Here is a 13,632-nt window from a genome sequence, read left to right on the forward strand (position 1 = left end):
TAATTTGAATGAGTAAGAACAAGGCAGAATGCATTAACTGTAACAAGACAATTTCTGTTACAGAAAAAGAATATAATTTTCAGTGAAGAAAAAAATTACGTGCACTTACATCAATAAAACTATTTTAAAGCTATTGCTAGTTTTAATAAAGATGTAATCTTACACAAGCAATGTTTAAAGGTCTGGTAACACGTTGGCAGAAAACAGAGAGAGGTATTAAGTACTTCAGTTCAGTTCAGTCGCTCAGTTGTGTCTGACTCTTTGCGACCCCATGAATTGCAGCACGCCAGGCCTCCCTGTCCATCACCAACTCTGGGAGTTCACTTAATCACAATTAAATACCCAATACAGCTTCACTACTACAATGATGAACAATCATCCTCTGATTTCACACACTTTTTGGCAGAGGACAGGCAGTGCAAGAGAGGAGGTAAATAGGGAGGGATAATAAACCTTGAATAAAAAGAAACTATTCAGAACCTAAAGATTCCTTGCCTCCATTTAAAAATGGGAATTGAGACATTATGGAGTATGCCTCTGAGGATATAATGGCAGATTTCATCACTGCTAAATTCACTGACCTCTTAAGAATATTATAAACATCAACAAACTAACAAATTATCTATGAGTTACATTTGGGAGCTTAATAAAGTATATAAATTAGTGAAATCACATAATTGAAAAAAAAGTGTGAGATCTGGGACAGGTCATATGTAATCCATCCCATAAAAGTAATTATCCATTAATTTCTCCTTTAATGTTTCAAAAGAAAACACAGTTACTCTCAGTCACCTTAGACATGTTACTAAAGGTTTATGTTTAATCTGTTTCCTTTTATTTTATTCTCTAAATCTTTTTTGTTTACTCTGTACCCTGATATAAGCATTGGCCTTTCTGTTTCACTAGCCCACCTGCTAATGCATCCAAACATCTAATCCCTTACACAGATAGACGGAGGTCTTAAAAGGTCTTAAAATTGTCCAAACACACTGGATTTTGTGAAATATTTAATACATTTTTAAAACCAATCAAAGACTTCCCTACTCCAATTTACCATGTAAAATGAAAAATCTATCAATGTGTATGTAGGCTGTTTATTATTTGGGGGAATAAGGAGGTAGATCACTAAGGCTTATTTAAGGTATTTAATTGTAATAAACAGACAGATAAAAGACTTGCAATAAATATACACAAGGGAGACCCATTAAGCTCCAAAGTGATTTGGAATACTGTTTTCTAAAGTCTCATGGCAGTGTGGGGGGAAGTTGCTTGGCAACTGGAATTCTTATTTACCAATAGGTAATTTAATATAAAAAGGCTTCTAAGTTATGTATGCTTTAATCCATTATGTTGCTTGTTCTTATTGGTTACAGCATTCGAAGGACAGTAAATGTAGGTGGCTACTTAAGACAGGAACAAACTGATAGGAAAAAATAGAATACAAAGTTATACTTAAGTGAGTCACTTTCTCCCCTACTCTCCTCCCCCATTCCCATCCCTCAAAGCAATTTTGTTTAAAGCAGACACATTTTATTTCCCTTTCCTCTTTACCAAGCATCAAAAGAAATTTCAACTGCCCTCTAGTTTCCAAGAGCCACACTGAGAAATAAAAACATGACTTTAACTAAGACAGTTCATAGAAGATGTTCAGCCAAGAACATCTGGGTGTACAGAGAACAGTCCCCTGCAGGAAGGAAGGTATAACAGAGAAGAGGTACTGTCTATGGATGGGAGGGGCCCCAATGCACTGTTTACTGAGTGTATAAGACTCATGCAGAACCATTAGGCCAAAAAAAAAAGAAAAGACAATTACTGAGGAAATTGCTCCCTAGCTATGGCAGCTACTGAAACACATTTAATAGATGTAAGACAGGCCTAAGCACTAAAGTTTACCCCTTCCCTATAGAAACACGATTTTATGAAGTGAATATCATTCCAGAAACCACTGAAATTCCATACTAAATTGTAAAATGCTGCAATTTAAAAATTTAATAGTAATTTTAAAAAGCCTGAATAGCTTGGAAATCTACCCACTGAAATAACAGAAGGAAATCGGCAAATGTGTTAACTTTTTAAAAGATGTTTATTCTTGCTCAACTGGCACTGAGATATTTTTTCCCTTTGGTATTCTTGCTCATTTGCGGCCATAAACTCCACCCAAAGAACCCCACCCAAGCTACCGAACAGTCTAAAATTATGACGGGTTATAGTCTTTAGGAATTGGCTCTTTGGTAATTACTGTTACTTTTAATTGAACACTAATGGAACTAAAAAGCCTCTTGATGAAAGTGAAAGAGGAGAGCGAAATAGTTGGCTTAAAGCTCAACATTCAGAAAACGAAGATCATGGCATCTGGTCCCATCACTTCATGGCAAACGGATGGGGAAACAATGGAAACACTGACAGACTATTTTTCAGGGCTCCAAAATCACTGCAGATGGTGACTGCAGCCAAGAAATTAAAAGACGCTTACTTCTTGGAAGAAAAGTTATGACCAACCTAGATAGCATATTCAAAAGCAGAGACATTACTTTGCCAACAAAGGTTCTTCTAGTCAAGGCTATGGTTTTCCTGTGGTCATGTATGGATGTGAGAGTTGGACTGTGATTAAGCTGAGTGCTGAAGAATTGATGCTTTTGAACTGTGGTGTTGCAGAAGACTCTTGAGAGTCCCTTGGACTGCAAGGGGATCCAACCAGTCCATTCTGAAGGAGATCAGCCCTGGGATTTCTTTGGAAGGGATGCTAAAGCTGAAACTCCAGTATTTTGGCCACCTCATGCAAAGAGTTGACTCATTGGAAAAGACTCTGATGCTGGGAGGGATTGGGGGCAGGAGGAAAAGGAGATAACAGAGGATGAGATGGCTGGGTGGCATCACCGACTCGATGGACGTGAGTTTGAGTGAACTCCGGGAGATGGTGATGGACAGGGAGGCCTGGTGTGCTGCGATTCATGGGGTCGCAAAGAGTCGGACACGACTAAGAGACTGAACTGAACTGAACTAAATGCTCTCTTTATATAGTTTTTGGCAAAAAGAACAATGCTTAACATCCCAAAGAGAAGAAAAGGGGAAGCAACTGAACGGTGTAGTTAGGACAAGGTTCATTCAATGGGACCTCTTCTAAAGAGACTTCCCTTTTACTATATGTAAGTTTGCTAAATGAAATGATAAGACAGTGTCCTTTAATAAATAAAAGAAGGAGGTAGCATCTGTATTACACAAACCACTCTCACCAGGAAAATAGGACTTGAAGGGAAAACCTTAGTTTTAGGATACAGAGATCTTTGCAAGGCTGGTGTGTCCAAATGCTCTCTTAGAGCAACTTCAAAAACTGCTCATAAGGGTAATTAGCACAAAAATCCACCCAGGCTGACTTTAGGTTCCTGGCACCCAACAATAAACAAAAGCTTCAGTAATAGTTTAAATTAAGCTTTATCAATCTATTCCAACCACTACAACCAGCCAATCCATTGTTTCTGAGACACTGTAATTTTCTGTATAGCTCCCTTCATGGTAACTTCTCAGAAGAATATAAGAACAAATTCATTCAATAAACATTTAATCACACACCCACTTTATGCTAGGCACAGTTAATCAACAAGAAACAGAGAAAAAGAACAATTTAAGGACTTACTCTGGTTTATCATCAAATCTCTGATCAACTCTGAAAGCTAGTTTTTAATACTTTAAGGAATGGCCTCCAAAGTAATCATTTATAATCATTGTCATAATAGGATATTCTGATCTTTGTTCCTGTTTTTGTTTAGTTTTGGAGGTCTTTTAGAGGGTAGGTAGGAGGGACTGGTTCTACACTGCTAATTCAACCACTTGGTTTTTTTTGTTTTTTGTTTTTTTTTTTACCTTCATTAGCCTCTGGCCTTGAATTCTTGATATATGCAGAGAATTTGGCAAAGATGTCCATTCCAGCAGTATTTGATTCTGGGTGTTTTGGTGAAAGCTTTAAGTACCTAAATGGAAAATGTAATAATGGATTATAGAGCCTCCAAAGATACATTAGCGTAAATCCTATCAAACCATTGTGCTAGCAGTTACTAGACATCTTTTAACAGTTATCACTCTAAGAAATGCCATCATCAGCTTTCCACAGTATTTTTTAAGATGTGCTTTTTCCTTAGGAAACAAAGTTCTGCACAGTGCTTTTGTTCACATATTAGTATTCTTGGCATCCAAAGGGCATCCGCACCCCATCTTCATTTTATAAATTAAAATTCTGGGAAAACAGTCTACTTGTTCAGAGAGTGGTGCCAAGCCAATGGGCGTCTTAGTAAGAGAACTCTAGAGCAGAGCTGTCCAAGAGAACTTTCTGTGCTGACAGAGATATTATATATCTGAATTGTCCAATATGGTAGCCGTTAGCGACTTGAGGCTATCCAAATAGGAATCTAAATTAATCATAATAAAGTTAAAACTCATTTCCTCAGGTGCACTAGCCACATTTCAACTGCAGAGCTTTCTCAGATAGGAATGCCAAACAGACATCTTTGGTATGCCATGCACTGAGCCAGCCGTGCACAACAGTGCCACAGAACCCTGGCAGTAGGAAAAGAATCTGGACTGGCCAAATCTAGGTCAAGGATAAGAACAGCAGGAGGCCCATCATTCACTTTAGCCCTACATTCAAGATTTTCCGAAGCTTTCCATATACGAAATACTGTAAGGGTGACACTGAGCAACAGAAAAATAAGACATCAGAATTTTGCTAACAAGTGCTCTGTTGTGTTATTACAAAGTCTTTCTACTTTGAGAAGAGACATTTCATGACACAACAGCTTTTTTAAAAAGACACACACGTGTATTTTATACACTTAAATTTCAAATACACCTACTTAATTTTTATTTCTTCCTTAAATTGGAAAATACACATGAAAAAGCCCAATTCTTTACTTCTCCCTTCAGCAGAGTTTGCAGCAACTCGTCATAACTAGAGAAATTCAGACTCTTAGCACCACCTTAGGAAAGATTGTTCTTTTCTTAAAAGCCCTGCAAAACTTCCCTGGAAAATGGACTGGGGCAGTAAAACAACTGAAAAAAAATCTTACATTGAACTAGCTATTCAGATTTATTCATACATTTTAAGATGCTTTCTTACCACTTTTCTTTAAATTGAAAAAATTTTTAGGAAAAAATTTAGTCCAGTTGAAAGTTGTAGTTTCAGGCTAGTTTTTATATTCATATTTTTTATGTTTACCATTTTAAATTCAAGAAAAGATATCTTCTAAATTAGACATAGTACTATACTGGGAAGGAGAATATAAAATATCTATTGAATACCTATATGCTCAAGTTATTTCCTTTTTAATATCTATTTTTAAGCTTGAAAGGTTCTTTATAATTAGAAGTTAAATTAACTACATAATGAGCTTTTCAGTGAATGATTACAGTAAATAAATTTCACCTCAGTGTATGTATATGTATATTATATATGTGTGTGATGTGTGTGTTTATATATATATACATATATAACATGGTTTTTTCCTGTTAACTACAGAAAACTTTATCAATCTCTCTCTCTCCTTTTTTTCCCCCCTGCCTGAGCTGAAACAGTTAATTCCAGCTTCAACATCCCTGGATTTCCCTTGACTATGAAAAATAACCAGCCTGTACTTTAAATATTTCCACCACTTATAATACAGTACCTTCATTGACTCATTCCAAAGAAAATACAGTGCAAGGAACAAAAGCGCCTCTTCAGTACACCTATGTCTTCCTCTAGCCAAGTTTCCAAATTTACTCTTCTTTTCCCCAACCAATATTTAAGAGTACCTACTTTTTCTAATGAAGTAAACTTCATAATTCTCAAAGTACCTTACAGGGAAATAGATTTGAATTATAGATTATTTATATATTCATTTTATGCATCTATTTATTTATTCTAATAATTAGGTATGTGTCAGAAGTTGTACTAAGTACTGGGGTTATAAAGACAAACACACAGAATCATACTTACCAGAGACCTATTTTAATGAGTAGGTAAAAATGTAGGACTTGCAATCAGCGTATCCTTTATTACATGGAAACAGATACTATATAACTCTTTAAAAAAAACAAAAAACTACTGTTCTCTAAAACAGGTTAAACATGCCCTATTCTTCTCTAAGACAAACAATTAAACTTGTATTATTAATTTAATGCATACAATACTATAGGTACAAGAGACCACTCAACCTCAATCTCTCATTTTGCTAAAAGGAAATTATATTTCAGAAAACTTACATAGTTACCCTCAAATCATTGGATTAAATAAAAGTATCATCGAACTCACATCTCCTGTTCCCAAGTCCAGTGCTGTTGTTTTTGTTTTATTACAGATCAAGTTCAAAAAGATAAATCAAATACTAAACCATTAGGTCCAAAATCAGTTGTCAACTATTTTGCATTTCCCCCAAACACTGGATTTTAATAATTCATTAGTAGTAGTATTGGCAAACTGCTTGACTAAGCAATACCTTTCAACTATTATGAACATTTACTTTAACATTTAATGAAAGTAAATGATTAATAAAAGGCTATGTGTCACAGAACAGACATGCACATCCAGGGCATTGAGAATTTAAGATCAGTCCTTTTTTACATCCTGTATCACATCCTGACTAGTATTTATGGTAGACTAGCTAAGAGTCTGAGTGAACTCCGGGAGATGGTGATGAACAGGGAGGCCTGGGGTGCTGAGATTCATGGGGTCGCAAAGAGTCGGACACGACTGAGCGACTGACCTGAACTGAGCTAAGAATATTTCCATCCTTTAAGAAAAAGCTCAGACATTTTCTCCTTTCTTGTGTTAATATGATAATAAAGGGTGGTTATACAAGTCTATTAAATTACTCCTGTAAATTCAAGTTTCATTGTTATTTCTCTTAAAACAGAGGGAAAGAAAGAAAAAAGGCTTAACAACAGTTTATAGAACTTTTCTCCAAAATTATCTAGCTTCCTCTATCCTTCTCTTCTTTTATCAGTAAGTGGGCCAAGTATACAAGCCTGCTTCAGTTAAAAATCCAAATTTCAAAGCTTTTAAAAAGCTTCTGGTGGGGGTCGGGGTGGGGGGTGGCAAAGTAGTTCCTTCTTTCAAGCAAGGGGGAAACTGAAAGAAATACCCCAGAAGAGAAGACAGTTTCTCCATTAAAACCTATAGCTATCTACACTAGCAAAAACTCCTTGATTTTAGCTTTTCATTAGTCTCTAAATTCTAAACAACTCTAGAATAGCTTGTATTTGTCATGATTAAATCAGAAATGTTCACATGAAAACCCCTTTGTTTTCAGTTTCATCAAATGCCAAAAACCTGTTATTAGAAATGCTGGATTCTAGTTCACCAGCTTATACAACTCTTCTGCCTTTTCTCCTCCTCCTACCTGGAAACAAGAAGGCTTACAATCAGTGTAAATAGGATCAACTAAGGAACTGAATACACAGAAGAACTGTACAAAAAAGATCTTCAAGACCAAGATAATCATGATAGTGTGATCACTCACCTAGAGCCAGACATCCTAGAATGTGAAGTCAAGTGGGCCTTAGAAAGCATCACTACGAACAAAGCTAGTGGAAGTGACGGAATTCCAGTTGAGCTATTTCAAATCCTGAAAGATGATGCTGTGAAAGTGCTGCACTCAATATGCCAGCAAATTTGGAAAACTCAGCAGTGGCCACAGGACTGGAAAAGGTCAGTTTTCATTCCAATCCCAAAGAAAGGCAATGCCAAAGAATGCTCAAACTACTGCACAATCACACTCATCTCACATGCTAGTAAAGTAATGCTCAAAATTCTCCAAGCCAGGCTTCAGCAATACGTGAACCGTGAAATGCCTGATGTTCAAGCTGGTTTTAGAAAAGACAGAGGAATCAGAGATCAAATTTCCAACATCTGCTGGATCATGGAAAAAGCAAGAGAGTTCCAGAAAAACATCTATTTCTGCTTTATTGACTATGCCAAAGCCTTTGACTGTGTGGATCACAATAAACTGTGGACAATTCTGAAAGAAATGGGAATACCAGACCACCTGACCTGCCTCTTGAGAAACCTATATGCAGGTCAGGAAGCAACAGTTACAGCTGGACATGGAACAACAGACTGGTTCCAAATAGGAAAAAGAGTACGTCAAGGCTGCTTATTTAACTTATATGCACAGCACATCATAAGAAACACTGGGCTGGAAGAAGCACAAGCTGGAATCAAGATTGCCAGGAGAAATCTCAATAACCTCAGATATGCAGATGACACCACCCTTATGGCAGAAAGTGAAGAGGAGCTAAAAAGCCTCTTGATGAAAGTGAAAGTGGAGAGTAAAAAAGTTGGCGTAAAGCTCAACATTTAGAAAATGAAGATCATGGCATCTGGTCCCATCACTACATGGGTAATGGATGGGGAAACAGTGGAAACAGTGTCAGACTTTATTTTCTGGGGCTCCAAAATCACTGCAGATGGTGACTGCAGCCAAGAAATTAAAAGATGCTTACTTCTTGGAAGAAAAGTTATGACCAACCTAGATAGCATATTCAAAAGCAGACACATTACTTTGCCAACTATGGCTTTTCCAGTGTCATGTGTGGATGTGAGAGTTGGACTGTGAAGAAAGGTGAGCGCTGAAGAATTGATGCTTTTGAACTGTGGTGTTGCAGAAGACTCTTGAGAGTCCCTTGGACTGCAAGGAGATCCAACCAGTCCATTCTGAAGGAGATCAGCCCTGGGATTTCTTTGGAAGGAATGATGCTAAAGCTGAAACTCCAGTACTTTGGCCACCTCATGGGAAGAGTTGAATCACTGGAAAAGACTCTGATGCTGGGAGGGATTGGGGGCAGGAGGAGAAGGGGATGACAGAGGATGAGATGGCTGGGTGGCATCACTGACTCAATGGATGTGAGTATGAGTGAACTCCAGGAGTTGGTGATGGACAGGGAGGCCTGGCATGCTGCAATTCATGGGGTCGCAAAGAGTCGGACATGACTGAGCGACTGAACTGAACTGAAGACCTGAAGACCTCATCCTAGAGAAACGGCTGATCCCTGACTGCCCTAGAACAGAGGAAAGGGAAAAGAATGCATGTGATGATCCCAGAAACACTTTCTTCTCTCTCTTTCATCCTCTAGAAGCAAGTCTGCATGACAGAGAACATGCTGTTTGATCAGTATTTCACATTATGGGTTACAGAACCCACTAAAGGCAAAGTACTCTCAATGCAAACATGCTGCTGCTGCTGCTAAGTCGCTTCAGTTGTGTCCGACTCTGTGAGACCCCATAGACAGCAGCCCACCAGGCTCCACCATCCCTGGGATTCTCCAAGCAAGAACACTGGAGTGGGTTGCCATTTCCTTCTCCAATGCATGAAAGTGAAAAGTGAAAGTGAAGTCGCTCAGTTGTGTCTGACTCTTAGCAACCCCACGGACTGCAGCCTACCAGGCTCCTCTGTCCATGAGATTTTCCAGCAAGAGTACTGGAGCAGGGTGCCATTGCCTTCTCCGAAACATGCTGCTCCCATGCATATAAACAAAAACTCATCAGAAGTTAAACCTACCCTACTTTTTAAAAAGGATTCACTAAATTAAGCTGGACAACCACTTTCAGTCCCACTTGGTCATCACAGTAAAACCAACTCCCTTCGCTTTCTATCCTACCCTTCCTCTAAACTTGAGCTAGCCTTCAATTTTGTACTCACTAAAGCACAATTCCAATTAAAGACTCACATTTTACCTTTAACAAAAGTCAAACTCAACCAAATGAAAAACAGAAGAAGAAACAGGTTTTTGAAGGCATATAGATCTAGCTTTGAAAGGAAGTATGCCAACTCTGCTCAGGTGGCGCTGGTGGTGAAGAACCCGCCTGTCAATGCAGGAGACATTAGAGAAGCAGGTTCAATCCCTGGGTGGGGAAGATCCCCTGGAGGAGGGCATGGAAACCCACTCCAGTATTCTTGCCTGGAGAATTCCCATGGACAAAGGAGACTGGCAGGCTACAGTCCATGGAGTCACACAAAGTGGACACAACTGAAGCGACTTAGCATGCAGCATGCATATACCAACTCTGCCACCATTAACTGTGAAACCCTGGACAAATTATTTTGATTACTCATCTTCAGTTTTTCCATAAAGTCTTGGAGAAGATTGAGATATTCCACAAAATACTCCACAATGCACAGTGCATGGCACATAATTAGCACTTGAATGTTAGTTAATAACAGCAGAGGCATTAGTAACATCAAAAATACTCCCTTCTATTTAAAGTAAAATTTTTAACTTTATTTAGAAATGCTCTTCAGAATATAAAGTCAAAGGTGTTAGTCAATCAGTTGTGTCCAACTCTTTGCAATCCCATGGACTGTAGCCTGCCAGTCTCCTCTGTCCATGGAATTTTCCAGGCAAGAATACTGGAGTGGGTTGCCATTCCCTGCTCCAGGGGATCTTCCCTACCCAGGGGTTGAACCCAGGTCTCCCGCATTGCAGGCAGATTCTTTAACCATCTGAGCCATCAGAAACATCAACATAAAAACAAGAAAAATTAACCACAGAGAGAATTTAGCAGATTATAAACCCTTTATAACAGAAAAATCTCCCAATTTTTTAAATTAAATTATTTAAATGAAAAGATCATCTCTGGTTAGAGTATCTCTTTATGCCTAAATGAAATGAAGCTAAATTTTTTATATATGAAAAACAAAGTGAAGAAATTCCCTGGTGGTCCAATGATTTGGACCCTGCTGTCACTGCTGAGCACCCAGATTCAATCCCTGGTTGGGGAATTAAAATCCCACAAGCCATACAATGTGGCCAAAAAAAAAGTGAAAATGTTTATTTTCAAAGTCCAAATCAAATTAAAAATGCTATGATGTCTTAGAGAGTCCTAGATGCCAAAAAATTAGAATATTTTAATATTAGCTCCATTAATATTTATTATGGAGCTAAGATTACTATAACTTCAATATTATTACTTAGTATTTATTCCCTCATAAAAAATAAGAATAATGAAATTTTTTGTTGTTATTGCTGATATTGTTGAAGAAGAAGGTTAGGAGAGAATGTGTAAAAATGCCCCCATTTTACTGAAATGGTATATAATGTTATCAGCATACTGACTTCAAAAATGTAAATATCCTTGGAAGGATTTATACCATAAACATTTCAGACTATGATTTGAAACAACATAGTTTCCCTTCCAGAAAATAAATGTCATTCAAACAGTTTCTCTATTTATAATTTAATGTTGATACAATAATCTACAGTTATGAGAGAAAGACTACTTTCATTAGAGTCTGAGGATAAACTAGTGAATATGGACCTTTCCTCACAGCTGACAGACTTTAAAAACGAAAAGGGTAAGATATACATACATACATATATACACAAAAAAAATAAAAAGAGATCTGGCAGGTTCTATATTCTCTCAAAAGTTATTTCCACTAAGTTGAATGAATGTTCACAATAGTTCGTTACTGATGTATATAAAGCTTCAGTTTCTATAGATCTTAGTTTCAGTTTATCAGTATTGTAACTATACACATGGTCTGAAGGAAAAGTTAAACATAGTTTTATAAATATTTGTCTACAGAAACTTTACTAGGGATAGAAGGTAGGTTAGGACTCTTGGAAAGTAGAGATAAAAGAAGTTTGAGGTTCTCAGAAAGACAGGAAGGCAGAGGATAAACTTTAGAACACAGGATTAAGAAAATGAAATTTTAAGCTTAGTATAAAACTGCTGAATAGAGGGCAATTCTGTTCCCAATTGAAGATGAACTAGTTGCAAACAGAGATATCATTACCCACATACCTCCTGGCAGCCTTCCTACCATCTTCAACCCAGTCACATCCTTAGGTCCTCCAAAGAAAGTTTATTCAAAATTATTTTTCTGCTTGGAATGTTTGTCATCTTCTCATTCACCTGCTGAATGCCAATCTTTTTTTTTTTTTTTCAATTATAGCTTAATTCAACTGTTAACTCTTTCTCTAAAGCCTTTCCTGATTCCACTCACCTTCCCCATAGCACCACTATCTGTCCATATTCAACTGCACCTCTAGAGAGCAGGAACTGTCTCATATTGTACCCATAGAGCTTTGTTGCCCAGTAACTGTTTGCAGAATAAACCAATGAATGAAGGAAGGAATACTGAGTAACTATTATTTTAGAACTCTCTAACTCAATAATCCCATTCCAAGGAAATTTATCTGTATGTGTGGAGAGTAAAGACAACTAACAAGAAAAGGCTTGGGCCCCCAAAAAAGAAACCTGGTTTTCAGGATAATCAAACTGGAAAAGCCTAAAAGCAATCAATGAGGCTTTGAATCTATGCCAAGATTACAAACCTGCATAGTTGCAATTTAGTTAACTGTCATTATAGTACATTTATTTCTCAGTTACATCTCACATTATAGACAATAGTTGAGTACTTTTCACATGGGCTAATATGCTGGACCAGGGGATCTAGAACACCTCTAAGAAATATATATATAAAAGTGGAATCCCAGGGACACAGTCTAAAAAGTTAACGCCCTTGGGCAGTAGCTTCAGAAAATTACCTATAAAATGGCCAGATAGGAAATCTCCCAGCAACCTGTACCACACTCCTGCTTAGACATTCTGGCTGGGTTCAATGTGAGTATGTCTTTCCCCATCTCTTCTTATCCTTAAACTTCACTCTCATTTTGGGACCTCAAATAATTAGTCTTTCCTGACCTATCTCACATATCCAAACCTACTTTCACCAGGTATGCTCCAGCTTACTCCGATTTCTACCTTTCTTAGTATGGCTTACGGGCGTAGCCAGCAGCCAATTCTAACATCTGTGTAGCCTTATAATGAATGAAGAGAAGTCCTAGTCATTCCAACTTAATTCTGGGACAATTTAACTTAAGTACAATCAAGAGAAATGTCTCTAAGGGCCAAATAAGGCAAAGCTTTAAAAAATGGAAATATTTCCAGGCATATTTTCTTGGATACTCACTTGGGGGGGCATAAGACTTCTTCAAGAAATTCTTCAATTTTATTTACATCCGTTTTGACCTCATTGTTGAAAGTTATAAATGGTGGGTGGGTCCCCGGAGCCAAGTTCTGCAGGTCTGCAGGCTTCCTGTTAGGCAAAACAGTGGTCAAAATCAGGTCATTTTTAACTCTAACTAAAGAATGCAACAATACTTTACATTCTCAGAGTGATTCTAAATTTTAAAGTATATAAAAATGAATAAGAAAAAATATACTTTTTCCACTAAGTATAACAGCCGCAATAGTACTCTAGTAAGAGGCAAACCTCCACAAAGCATATAATTTATGATAAGAAATTTTTAAACCTTTGATTTTAATTACAAAGTCCTTAATTCATGTTCCAAATTTAACTGAGGTATTTATTAGAAATGGAGATAGAATGAGGGGAAGAAGACTTGGGAAAGTCAGTCTCTAGTCTAAACCCTGGCACTACCTCACTGTGTAAAGATGGACAAACTATAACTTCTCTACTTCTCTAGGCCTTTTATTTTTTAAATAAGGGAGAGGAGTAGCTGATTGCCACAGTCCTTTTCCATAGCATTTCAAATTCAGGTGTTATTTCCTTTCCATTTTCCAAATCCAGACTTGATAGAAGGTCACAAGATTTGACTAGTATGAAAACACTTTAACATATAAAAGACAGCATAAAC

General features: G+C 37.4%; 1 protein-coding gene across 1 annotated transcript in view; it reads right to left on the reverse strand.

Annotated features, from left to right (window-relative positions):
- The window catches only part of CLIC4 (chloride intracellular channel 4), an 80,374-nt gene that overhangs the window by 16,777 nt on the left and 49,965 nt on the right, over positions 1–13,632 (reverse strand). Inside the window, exons 3-4 of the mRNA XM_068967315.1 lie at positions 12,945–13,070; positions 3,862–3,968 (exon numbers count right to left, since the gene is read on the reverse strand). Of these exons, the coding sequence (XP_068823416.1) occupies positions 3,862–3,968; positions 12,945–13,070 (233 nt within the window). The remainder of the gene's footprint in view (positions 1–3,861; positions 3,969–12,944; positions 13,071–13,632) is intronic.

The sequence above is a fragment of the Capricornis sumatraensis genome, chromosome 3 (assembly GCF_032405125.1).
Source record: "Capricornis sumatraensis isolate serow.1 chromosome 3, serow.2, whole genome shotgun sequence".
NCBI lineage: Eukaryota > Metazoa > Chordata > Mammalia > Artiodactyla > Bovidae > Capricornis > Capricornis sumatraensis.